Source organism: Cryptomeria japonica, chromosome 3 (genome assembly GCF_030272615.1).
Source record: "Cryptomeria japonica chromosome 3, Sugi_1.0, whole genome shotgun sequence".
NCBI lineage: Eukaryota > Viridiplantae > Streptophyta > Pinopsida > Cupressales > Cupressaceae > Cryptomeria > Cryptomeria japonica.
This window is the reverse complement of record NC_081407.1, coordinates 312316137-312330139: the sequence shown is the minus strand read 5'-3', so window position 1 is coordinate 312330139 and position 14003 is coordinate 312316137. Positions and strand designations below refer to the sequence as shown.

Here is a 14003-nt window from a genome sequence, read left to right as displayed (position 1 = left end):
TAAAGATTTGAGATGATTGAATTAGGCCTATGCCAAGAGTTTGCTTGACAAGTTTAGAATGAAAGATTGCAAAATCTCGTCTACACCCATGGAGCTGAAGCTTTCACCCAAAATAGACTTAGAGGTAATAAATGAGTCAGCATTCAGGCAACTAAAGGCCAACAACATCTACCTTATAGGCACTCGACCTGATTTGAGCTATGTTGTGAGTTTCATTTTCAGATTCATGACAGCCTCAAATGTAAAACATTGGGTTGTAGCAAAGAGAGTGTTTGTGAAGGGGACACTTGACTTTGGCATTTTGTATAGCTGAAGCAAGGATCCTAGGCTGGTTGGGTTCACAGATTTAGATTGGGCAGGTTCTATTGATGACATAAAATCCACTTTTGAATATGTTTTTAATCTTGGTATAAGTTGAGTCACATGGACGAGCAAGAAGCAATAGAGAGTAGCTCTTTCCTTGACAGAAGCAAAGCATTGAGGAAAAATAAAAGTAGCATGTGAGGTAGTATGGCTAAGAAGGATGCTTTCAAACATGAAGATGCCTCAAGTAGGGCCTTCACCCTTGTTCGATAACAATCAAGGGGTGCTAAAACTTTCCAAGGGTCTAGCCTCTCGCGAGCTTACCAAATATGTGGAACTTTATTGTCATTTCATGCAATAACTTGTAGAAGATGGATTGGTGATGTTGCAATATTGTCCAATTGAGGATCAAATTGCAACATTCTTACCAAGTCTTTTTGAGTCCTTACAAATTTGTAAAGTTTTGGGATAAAGTTGGTATAGTTAGTAAATTGATCATTAATGGAGGGTATTAATGTATTAATGTAATATTTAGTATATAATGGTCAATTTAGTTTGGAGGATAGACTTTAGGAATATTCTTTATTCTTTTGGTTAAGTTCTTATCCTTTGCTTTATTAGTTTGCTCTTATCCTTTATGGATAAAGCTTTTGTATCTATTATTTAAGGAGAATTTTGCTCCTTAGTTTAATATTGAATATATTGGTAATTATTCTGTGTTATATATATTTTCTTAATTGAAATAAGAGACTAATTTATGAATTAATTTTTATATAAGATCTCCCCAAAAATATACTTTGGTTGTTGTTAAAGAATGCTTCAAATTAGCAATGAAATTTGCTAAGAATAGTTGGGCCAAGATTTCTAGCGGTAGATGTTAGCATCATTTATCCAACATACTCCCCCTTGATGCTACGTAGACTAACAAGTTGATCTTGGAGTTTCAAAAATTGGAATTTTGCATTTGCTCTAGTAAAGATATCGGCTAATTGTTCTCGAGTGTTTACACAGTTTAGTTCGATCATTTTGTTTTGTATCATATTTTGAATGAAATGATACCTCAAATCAAAATGCTTTTGTGTTGTGAAAAATTGAATTTTTGGGCCTGATTTGATTGTGCCTAATTATCACAAAAAATAATTATAGGCTAATTTTATTTCTCTTCAATCTCTTCTAAAAGTTGCTAAAGCCATAATGTGTGTATACTTATTGAAGTGACTGCAATGCATTCTACTTTTGTAGATGAAAAGCAATTGAAGTTTGGTTCTTTGAGCCCCATGTAATTAGATTCGATTCAAGTGAAATACAATTGCCAAATGTTGATTTGTGGTCATTTGAATTACCTCCCCAATAAGAATCAGTAAGACTAGTAAGTTTAAAACCTTTTAGAGGTGTAATAATGAATACCGAAATTGATTGTACCTTTTCCAGACATCAATATTTTAATTGCTGCCTTCATATGAATTTTGGATGGCTTCGCCATACTTCTATAAGCTATTTCATCAAAATTTTCATTTCCATGTTCTCTACATAATACAATTCCATGAGTAGCTGGAGTTGAGGATAGTATACAGTCAACCATACTGAGTTTCTTCTAACATATCCATTGCATACTATGTTTGACACACGGAGATTTCATCCTCACTTTGATGATTCTTAAGAAATGTTTTGCGACTTTTTCTCTGAAGTGAAAAGAAAGCTATGAAATAACCCTTTAGCATTAAAGGGAGAGAAAAAAATAAAAGATGATATGGTCCTTGGTTTAAATGGACATTGATAAAGAATATTTGTATACAATCTTGTAATAGAGGAGGAATGGTTATTTATTTAATTAACTATTAAAGGGGAACTTTTGTGAAAGGGTGTAATGTTTTGGAAACCACCTGTTAAAAGCTTATATAAAGTGTTCACATGAGACTTGGAGAAGGGCATGGAAATCACTCAAGGAAGGAAAAGGTGGTTTGGCGGGCTATGAGCATTGGAGAAAGGGCACACAATATGTCCAATTCAGGGTACTGTGTACACTAAAGAGTGTCTCGCTAGGGCTGATGCTTGGGAAGCATGTGTGTTAGTTTTGAATGAGAAGTGGTTCCTCCTAGAGTGTGCCATATCTGAGAGCCAAGACCACTAAAATATTCATAAGGTGAGAATGGCCTTTCCAAGTGCTTTGATTTAGATAAGTGCTGGTAATTTTTTATTCAATGATATTTAAAATTAAGTGTAAATAAGACAGTTATTCTAATTCTCTAAAAGATGTTATTTGTTCCATTGAGATATTATATCGTTGAATGATAATTAAAATATTAATATTGTTGATCGTAATGTTCTTTAATCTGGAGTTAGTTAGTGATGATAAATAAGCATTTTGTTGTATTTTTTTTTGTATTATAGATACAATTTATAATCTTTAAACTTAGATAATGACATTAATAATTCTGCTGCCATATAAAATAAACTATGATATATTAAATGTATCAAATTTTATACATTGGAGATAAATAGCATTACAAGAAATATTGCATGAGACTTAAACCTTTTTATTTCAAAGTTATTCATCATAGTAATTTTGAATTCATTCTTCACCTTAGAATTGTTGCCTGTTTACAATAAATCATCAAGATACAAGCTCACAATAAGCATATCATTACCTTCCTGCTAAGTTGTCGATTCGGGTACAGGTGTGCATACATAATACAGGTGCGTGTATGACAGTAGGACAATGTTTTTTCTTGGGTACAGGTACAGGTATGGGTATGACAATATGTGTGTGTTCAAAATTATAAATTATAAAAAGAGTGATACTCATAAATCCATAATTTCCAATAGATAGAATTTTTAAATACCTCATAATAACATATTCATAATTTACAAAAATGATAATACTCAAGTCTCAAAATGTCATTACACAACGAAAATTCAAATTTCAATTCGATATTTAATATTAATATTCTTCTTCATCAAAAGAATCAAGGTGAACATGTGGTTTAACTTCACTTGAATCACAATCCATTAGATTGGCACTCCCACTAGCTGTGTTATTTTTAACAAAAACTAAAATAAATGCAATGAGCAATCCTCTGATTGGACTGTCCACAAAATTTATATCCATCAAACCATCACAGGCTTTTTATAAAACCATTTAAACTAAAACTCACTTACCATGTGTCATGCAGACACTATAAATTGGTCTTTGGGTGATCAACAATGGGGACTTTTCTAATAGTAACTTCAATGAGCAAGTCACACGGTGCCACGTTGTTAACTTCAAATAATCTGTACTTGCCTTAAAAAACCAACCAATCCATCTTTGTAAGTTCCAATTTCAATCACCATATGCCACATACCCAACCACAAATCATAATAATATCAAAATCAAGGAATTAAGCATATCTTCAAACCCTACAAGGATGTGTCCACTTGGCCAATTCTGACGCTTGCCAACTCAACTCACTTCACTCCATGCCACATGAGAAACATAGACATACCTGGTCCCATGCCAATAGTTATCAAAAGGTATGCAATATTAAACTCCATAATAATTCTAACTGCAACCACATCAAGCACCTGGCAAACCCATTTGCTTGCCAAACTTACCCATATAACATTGAAACAAATCATTAGATTGCTCACTCTTGCTTCTCTTGAAGCCACTTTACTCAAAGTATCTATCAATTGGGGTAGACCACACTCCTGGTGCTTGCCTGAGGCCATACAAAGTCATTGTCAACTTGTAGGCATGGTTTTCTTTACTTTGTACTTCAAAACCTTGTGGCTGCTGTATATATACTTGGTTTTTTAAGTACGTATTCAAGAAGACACTTTTCACATCCATATGATGTATGCTCCATTTCTTTTGAGTTGCTAGTGAAATCACGATACTAATGTTTTTTCATCTTGCCATTGGTGCAACTTTCTCTTCCCAATCTACACTATAACTTTTAGTGAAACCTTCACAACTAAACATTTATTTACTTAAACACTTACTACTTTTGTTCTTATTCTTTAGGCCCATTTAGTACCAATACCTTTCTAGTCAGGTTGGAGTTTTAAAAGCTCCCTAGTATTGTTCTTCTGAATCAAATTCATTTCTTTTTGCATAATTTGCACCCAAACACCATTAGTACACGCATCTTCAAAACTTGATGGTTCAAAATCAGTTTGTGAAAGAAAAAAAACATTTAGCACCTCACCTTTTTTAATCTTCTTCACGTGTTTGAATTTTTGTAAACCTTTTTGATTAAATTTGCATTCAATATTTGACTTAGAGGATGAGAAGAAAAAACATTTTACCATTTTTAATTCTAGAACTAGATGAGGGGCTGCTTGATGGACTTGTAATACTTGGAACTGAAAAACTAGTGGGCTGCTCATTAGCATTATCATCAACAATATTGCAATTATAATTAGATTTAGATATCTCAAAATGGTCGTTTTGATGACCATAATGCTCCCCCTTAATTAAAAATTTCACCTATTGACACAATAATCCTATTAGTGAGAGGATTATAAAACCTATACGCTTTGTTTTGTTTACTATACCCAAGAAAATTTCAAGACTAACTCTTTGGATTTAATTTCTTTTTTTCTCATTAGGTACATGAAAATAGGTTTCACTGTCACTAATATTATACTCCTTAAGGTATGTATCCATTTATGGCACCTTAAGGAGTATAATATAATTGAAAGTCAAGACATTCTTTTATCTTTTTTCAAGACATTCTTTTATCTTTTTTAGTTTCTAAACTCTGAAAAGAGTTATTTTTGTTACATGCCATTTTTCATGCAGTATCCTAACAAGCATGTATAAGCAAAATAATTACCAAGTATTAGTTTGAAATGGAAATCATGTGAGCAAGTAATCCTAATGTTGAAATAGGTGGAATCATTGGTCAATAATGTACTAATCAAGAAATTGCTTTTTAATTGTGTTGTGTAGTGAGATTATCAATGTGGTCTATTGCATTGCATTTACATAGATGCTCTAATCACTTGTAGATATTCAAATATTTGCATGATGCATGATAATAGACAATCGTAATTGTTTATGAATTACTGTGCTTTAAGATATTATGGTCTATTTTATGTTCAATTGTTTTCCTATGGTCAGGGTTGAGATGAGTTATAGACTCCTGCCTTAATGTACGATTATTGTTATCTCATTGACGGCATCAATATACTTCATTTTTTGTTCTTTTGACAATCATCTGATAGAGATTTTGTTTCACCATGAATTATTTTGCAGATTATATATGATATAAATTTTTTCTTCCTGGAGGATCTGAAGAAACATAGTACTTCTGACTTTGCTCGCCTTGCTCGAATGTCAATCATTGAAGAGGGTGCTGTGAAGGTATGCTTGCCAAATAAACATACAGATGCTATTATAAATATTGAAAATACTTTCATCGCCTCTTCTGCTGGAAGAGGCAGGTCAGACTTTTGGGGGGGTTGCTGAGAGTAATGATGAGGTAAGGCGTGGATTTAGGGGGTCACTGACAGTGACCTCACTTTCTTAATTTTGTGAGTAGTGGCACTCACCTCACTCACTCTAAGGGTCTTTTGTCATCAACACAACCTCATCATGATTACCTATACCCTAACTATCCTCTTCTCAAGCATTCTATTCTTTTGGATAGCCCTCCATACTTAGACTCAATTTTCTCATCTCTGATTTTGAAGGCATATGTCGTTTGATGATCAAATGAAATGATCATCCCAAATCGCTCATCTCCTAAGCCCAGAGAACTAACTGACTCAAGTCCACTCTAACTAAGGGATCTGACTGCTACCAAACTAACCTAAGACCTAAAACGGAAAGAAAAAGAGGGGTTCCCCATTTGTGATGGGGAACTATGTGAAATGGTCACAACAAATTCCATATCAGCAATCCCATTGCGAAACTCGATCCTGGGCAATGGAAAAGAAAAACTGCTTAACTATAAAATATCAATCTCAGCATATCCCCTCATGATGTTCCCTAAATAAAGCTGATAAAAAATTGATAAGGGACTAGTATAGAAGATGTCTCTCAAAACATATTTGAAATTAGCAAACCAGGGAATGCCTCTACAGTCAAAAACTTTTATCACAACATTAACATCAATCTCCAAGTGTTAAGGGAACAACTCCGAACACACCAACTCACCCAACCCACTGCAATCAACAAAGCATCATTTGAAAATATGCATAAAATTTCCATGAAGTATGTAGAGTGACCGTCACTCACCAAGGTGGAAGTTAAAAATAACTGAACTTTGTCTGGAAAAACTTTAACAACCAGCTGCCCTAAAAGCCTGCCATGGCTCTAAAACTATCTGCTCATAAAAATATGTCACCATAACCAATGTGGAAATGCAAGGGTAGGGGGAAATAATCTGAAATCTCACCAAAAACATAGGAGATATGGGTATGGAAATAGCTGAAGCGCCATCTCCTATAATTAGATCATCTCTACCAAACAATCCCAACCATAAAATTTTCAACTACTGGCCTGAAAAGAAAAACCAACTCAACTATGGGCCTAGATTTGAAGTCATGTGTAGGCTGATTAAAAAATGGACAGTAGTACTAACTCTGAAATTTGGTCCACTACAATCCTGTGATCAACTCCAATCTCATTCCTGGAATTAGAAAGAGCTCTATCATCCAATTTGGAGAGTGGATTATTATATGTCAAATCAACATCCACCTCAAACAAAGGATTGTCTAAAAACTGAAAATTATTCTCAGCTCCAAACTCTAACCAAATAATCCTCCTGCTGGTCCAAACTCCTATTTTCTAATTTGGGACAATGTACTAGATCATGAATCTCCCTTATGCTGTCAAGTTCCTTAATCACCTTCTCGATCTGCTTGGCCCTTCCTTTATTCTCCTGCTCCCTGAATTGATTAGTAACAACAATCTGATTTTCTGTTTCTTTTAGGGCCAATTGAACATCCTTCAAGAAATCCTTAGTTGTTCTGGGCTCAAAACTAAGTTCATCCACCTTAGCCTTAGTTTTATTGTACAAAATTAAGGTCTCATATTGAATCTTGGTAGTCATTTCTCTATCATAAATCATATACCCAACAGATTAAAGCCAACAAAGTTGCATGTTGTGTTGACAAGAAATTCTTATTAGCATTATGGTTTTGTAGAAAAGGGATGTGGGTGGCACAGGCAACTCATGGCTCTATTAAACTTGAAATCAACATGCCTTAAAGAAGATATTTTGTTTTTGGGAAATCATAAATTATGAATACATGCTAGTTTCAAAATTCCTTACCATGTCTCCTTCGTATTAGTATATTACATATATATTTGTGGATTGACATATGAATATGTTTATCATATTTCAAATTTGTCATTTTTGCAGAGTGTTCGTATGGCAAACTTAGCTATTGTGGCCTCCCATAGCATGAATGGAGTGTCTCAATCTCACTCAGAAACACTTAAAACATCTCTTTTCAAGGTAATTATTTGATCAGGCTGTTATTGGCAATTTTTACAAATCTGTTTTTGCACAATATCATTGTTCTTATAATTACTATTTAATTGTGTTTGATCGTACTGTGTTTCACAAAATTAGCATCTCAACAGATAATAGTTTTGTGTGGGTATTTTCATAGAATTTAATTTCAATGCTCTGCATTGTTGCCAGTGTTGAAAATAAATGTTATTGTAATATCAAAGGATTCAAAAAATGCCAGAAACACCAGAATATATCCTATGCGTGCTTTTAACATGAAAATAAGAACCATCAGTGTTATCAAATGAAGCAATTATGGTCTCTTAGAAGTTGTCCGAGTTTTTATAGAATTGAAATGCTGCATTTGTTTTGATGTTTTCAAACATTCAAATTTCAGTATACCTTTCAACGTGATGAGATTCTCATGCCTTGAGTAATCTAAAAATTATTCCCTCTTGAAGTCCATAATGTACTTGCAAGAAAATCTTTCTTTTTTTGAATTGTGAGTATATGGATAAATTAATCCATAATCTGATCTGAACAGTTTTGCTGATTGTAACCGTAGTAGAGTTAAAGTTCAGTATATAATTTAGTGCTACCATCTTAAGATTGTGCTGCAATATTCCATAGTTTGATCAATTTGGTTTTTTTCAAAGGCTATTGAAGTTGTTTGGGAGCTTTAAAAGGTTATTCTTGATATTCATTGTATACTTCAAATCTACTGTCTTTAAGATAGTGTGTAAGCTTGCTTTTCGATTCAACTGTGTATGTTTTTCAATCAATGTTTTGGATCACACTCAATGATCCATTATCATTTGGTCAAGCTCGCTTATGAATTCATACCGCTCCCATTCCCCAAACCTTCTTTTTGTCATATCCTTTACTTCATTTTCCTGTCATCCTATCACTTCCTCCGCCAACTTCTTTTTAAGGTTATGTCTACAATCTAATCCATCACTTTCCTCTTCATGATGATGGATCATTGAGTGTGATACAAAATGTTGATTGAAAAACATACATGGTTGAATCTAAAAGTAATTTTACACACTACTTCATGGACTGTGGAAAACTCATGCCAACTATTTCAAGATAGTTTGATCAATTGTTTGTTACCTTTAAAAGGCTATCCTACACATGTTCTTCAATTTGGTAGTGAAATTTTATCTTTTAGACTCTATCAAATTTGCATGTTCTTGTCTCTTCCATTTGGAGGCTTTAGTAGGTACAAGTTTAAAATTTAATTGTATATCATTATGGGCACCAAGCCATGGTGAACACAGACAACCACCTGAGAAGTTTTTTAATGGTAGGATAAAAACCATTTTGATGGCCTATTGGCTCCTAATGACTTTTTCTTATCTTGGATGAAGTAAGTTTCAACTCTATTTTGATGCCATATCTTTCTCAAGGATGTAATTTTGTCGAAAGTCTCTTGTTTAAGAAAGGCTATTCAAGTTTGTCGTATATTGTGGTTGGTACATATCATTTACTAGTGTTTGTTGTACCGTTCAATTTTTCTGAAGCAAGAGCTTCATTGAAGTTCGAGGACTGTGTGATATAGTAAATGTAAGATGTGAATGTTGCAGAGCTCTTTTTTGAAAGGAAAATATGTATTTTATGCCATTAAGTTCATCATCGCCAATATCAATCCAATACTTAATTTATTGTTATGCTAATTTTTGAGTAATTTAAAGTCTAGCGTTAAAATTTAGAGTCAAGGAAAGATAAGCTTTCTTTTCCTTTTGATCTCTGATGTTATGTATTAGAGTATATCAGTTGTGCTAAAAAGGATCTTGATAGTTTGCAAACATTATATTAACTAGGAATTTTGAAAATTCTCATACTACATAGTATTTGTCAGATTTTTATTTCAGATTTTTGTTGCTCATATTATTTACCTGTTTAATACTTTGAAATTGTTTTGTAGGACTTCTATGATATTTGGCCTCACAAATTCGTGTCTATAACAAATGGTGTCACTCAGGTAAGCTTTTATTTGGTAGTTTTACAACAAATTATTCTGACTGGTATCAGATTAGATTACATTATCTCATTTCGTAAGCCAGTTCTCTTCTGTAATGTTCGAGTTTATGTTTTAATTCTTGTTACAACTCTTCCCTGAGCTGAGGCAAAACTCATTCTGTAGCATCCTTCTTGCTATGTAAATGTGGTATATATTTACAAGGTTTTACAAAGAAATGTCAAAAAATTGCTTTGGATTTTACATTTACATCTTTCATGTTTATTGTAATTTAAGTTTGCATGCCTAACCTCTAATAAAAGAGCTGAATAAAAACATTATCAAGTGCTGCTATGTCAGTTTCTTATGTTCTTTTATCTTTGCTCATAGTGCATCATATGGCTTGGTGATATTATACTGTGAGAATATGTTGGTTGCATTTTAGTTCATGGATTAATCCTTTGTCTTAGCTTCTAGTACGTTTTTATCCCATTGCATTTGAGGATGGCTTCTTTAATATTTTTGCTAGCATTTGTATCTTAAAAATGTGTAAAAGTAGTTCAAAGTCAATGAATCTTATCTGTTTTCCATTTCATTATAAATTGCCTTGCACAAAGATTGATGTTTGTTTTGGCATTCTTTATGTTTGAAACTCAGTTCACTTTTGCTGGAATTTATCTATTCAATTTGCTTATTCCTACCACTTAGCTTTTATTATTTAATAATTTAGATTTTACTCTTACATTTCAAGCAACAGTATCATGACATGTTAGAAGTCTTCTTATGGCTTTTGTTGAGTCATTCGACTGAAAACATATCTGCAAGCCTGTCCTTTTCTTATTTATCATTATCAGAGATAAGATTATGTGCACTGATGTAACATAATTCAGAAAATGGAAAGATTATGAGATGTATAAGTATAAATTGTAAACTGGACTACATAATTAGATGAAAATTGACTGAGTCTGGATATGTCTTTCCTTGTCCATTAATATTTCTTTGAAGCGACGATGGTTGGCTATAAGCAATCCTGGTTTGCGAGATATTATCACAAAATGGCTTGGTACAGAAGCGTGGCTCAAAGACCTGGATCTTTTGATGGGGTTGCGTGAACATGCCACCAATCCACAATTGCAAAGTGAATGGAGAAAGGTCTGAATCCTCGATAATTCCTATCTGCTTCAAGTGCTTTCCATGCATGCTGTCTTTACTTGAGCAACTTCACAGTTGACTGTTTAAATTCTTTTACTGATTGTATGATGTGCAAAGTTATTAATATCTCTTTATGACAGACTCATCGATTAAACAAGAGCAGATTAGCTGAGTATATTGAAGAAATAAGTGGTTTGAAGGTACACAAATTGCTAAAGCCTTCCATTTTCCTACTTGAAGTTGGGACTTCTTTTATTTGTTTTCTGTGGAATAAAATTTTATCCTAGTGAAGGAAACCATTTGCATTGCAGGTGAGCATTGATGCAATGTTTGATGTTCAAGTCAAGCGCATCCATGAGTACAAGAGACAGTTTCTCAATGTATTGAGCATTATTCATCGGTATGAGTGTATAAAGGTATGCAGCATGGATCTTCTATCAACATCCAAGATGTAAATTTCATGTATGTTGAAAAATATTTCTCCTTGTATGTATACTGGAATCAGTGATTAGAAAATTCTTGCAGATTCCTCTATAGAAATCTTGGAAAGTTACTGGAGATTGAAAATAAAGCGCTTTCCACCTAGGTCATACACCTAAAATTGTTCGAACCATGGAACATATCATATATCTGTCAGATTCCACCAATTACACATACACCGTGATTGGTAAACGGGACTTGATATGGAGACATCTGGAAAGAAGGGAGGTCATAGGGGTTGCAGGCTTAAAAGTATATAAAAATATATGGTTTTAATACAGGAAAAATGTATTTTAAAATTATGATAAATCATGGGTTCATGTAATAAATTAATCTATCACAATGCAACATGTAATTCAAGTTCACATATTACTAGCAACACAATTAAAATGTCTAGAAAGAATGATCATTAGATTTTAGATGTCATACTTATCCTTATAAAACTATGTTTCTTCTGTTGTTTGAACCGTTTATTTGTTTCATTTGGGATTGTGTCATAGATGTATTTTCTTAGACTTTTAGTAACTCGGAAAACAAAATCCAATGTATGACAAGTCAGCAATTATGAAAACTGAAACTTAAAGTTAAAGAACCTAGGAAACCTTAAATGACAGTTGTCATACTTTAAAAACTATGTAATGGATTGCAATGACTTTAATTCATCTTCTCGTCCTTTTGGATGTTCTTCTTCATATGCCCTATGGCTTTTGGTAGCTTCTAACAACTTCCAATGATTATTATATATTTCTTCTTATAAGCTGAGTGTTGGTGTGAATACGGGTATTTCCTATCCGATTTTCCCGTGTAGTGTGAACAAGACACATTATTTAACTACACGTGTTAAAATTTACTCAGTGAGCTAGGAATTTTTCTAGAAGTTTCTTGTAGACTTCTTATCTTATCCCTTATTTGTCGTATGACATAGGATTAAGACATTTGTCATCATCCTAGTTTGTTCTATCTCTCAACCTTGCTTATATAAGCAAGGTCCCCTATGAACATTCTGGCCAATTTAATGATCACATTTGATCTAATATATATTTGTGTCCATAGATGCAAATTTATGCTCTTGTTTTTCTCTCTTGGAGAAGATTATTTTGGTTTTTGCAGGTGATCCTGGGAGCCTAAGTCTTAGAGTGATCTAACATGGTATCAGACCTAGTTATCAGCTCTAACATGGCATCAAAGCGTCTGATCTACAAATTCCCTCCTCAGATTTGAGAGTAATTTGTGTTTGAGTTATTGCAAAGTTGCGAATCCTGGTGGATCTTGAAAAGTTGAGTATGCTCTTTGCTTGCATCAAATGATGACTTGGAGAATCAGATAAACTTGATAGAAATACTAGATTTGTAGGTTTTCTCTTTGTGCTTTTGTATTACAGGTTTATTTTGGAGCATTTTGGGCCAAAATAGACCTTACCATTGAGTCCAAATGGCTGAAAAATCCTTATTTTCATATATGATAGCTCATATTTTAGTGGCAGAAGATTTTCAATATTTTCATGCGAATGCCTTAAATTTGACGATGAATTGACCATCAATAGAGATTGTCTTAAATTTAACAACCAAACAACTGTTAGCGGGGACTGTCTTAAATTTGATGGCCAAACGACTGTCGGCAGGTTGCTGTAATTTGCTCCCCTCACCATCTATAGTTTCAATTTGGCAGCCCAACTTTAGAAGGGCATATCTCAGTCATCCGAGCCTCTTTTCGCAACCATTTTTTTTTTTCTTTATTCTAATTTTGTGCGCTTTGTAGTGGTGCAATTGGATTTCAATTTTGGTGTTTGATTTTTCCAAAAATTGTAGATTCTCATAGATGTTGCTGAATCATTCTCATTTTGGCAAGTCATCCAAGCCTCTTTTAGCAAGTAATTTTTTTTGACTAAGGGTAGAATTTTGTGCTCTTTGTATTGGTGCAATTGGTTTTGATTTTGGTGCTTGATTTTTCTAGAAATTGTAGATTCTCATAGATGTTGCTGAACCGTTCTCATTTTGGCAACTCACAGTGTTAGAAATATTGTCATTTATGTCAAAGATCGTTTTGTTTGAGAAAGGGTTAAATCGAAATACTGAGTCCTGATCACTGAAAGGCTATATATCGACTTCAAAATACTGAGTGCCTATGTAATGCACCGCTAGGAACCCCGAAGGATAACCCACAACAAGGGTGAAACAATTTAAAAAAAAAAAGTATAAACATAATAAGTGCATTAAACACAACATGCACGATAACGCAAGCGGAAGACTAACACCAGAATTCCTTAAGGGTTACCAACGAAGAATTAAAACCAAAAGTTAAATTCCACAATTACAATTAATCCAATAATCCATCATTAACTCAATGATCACAAGAAGCCATATGCAATAACAGATACACCATAGAAAGCTTGAAAGGATACAACATAGTTCTCTTCATTAAGCATTTACACATATCATAAAGGAAACTGATAAATAACATCCCAAACATAGGATTACATTGCTCTTCCAATACATGGCTTCTCAATATACATATAAAGATGCAACTTAACGAAATACAAGGTTACAAAAGATCATGATACAACGACTACATAGGTCCCCAAATAACAATAATCTCCAAAACATGAGATAAGCATGAGCCACGATCCACATAAACACCCGCGAAGCCAATCCTCGCATGAA

At 33.5% G+C, this 14003-nt stretch overlaps 1 protein-coding gene across 2 annotated transcripts in view; it reads left to right on the top strand.

Annotated features, from left to right (window-relative positions):
* LOC131047970 (uncharacterized) overlaps positions 1–14003 on the top strand; it is a 223419-nt gene that overhangs the window by 145151 nt on the left and 64265 nt on the right. For both annotated transcript variants that reach the window (XM_057981782.2, XM_057981781.2), the window contains 6 exons: positions 5546–5653; positions 7659–7754; positions 9679–9735; positions 10717–10863; positions 11004–11063; positions 11175–11279. In XM_057981782.2, the coding sequence (XP_057837765.2) occupies positions 5546–5653; positions 7659–7754; positions 9679–9735; positions 10717–10863; positions 11004–11063; positions 11175–11279 (573 nt within the window). The remainder of the gene's footprint in view (positions 1–5545; positions 5654–7658; positions 7755–9678; positions 9736–10716; positions 10864–11003; positions 11064–11174; positions 11280–14003) is intronic.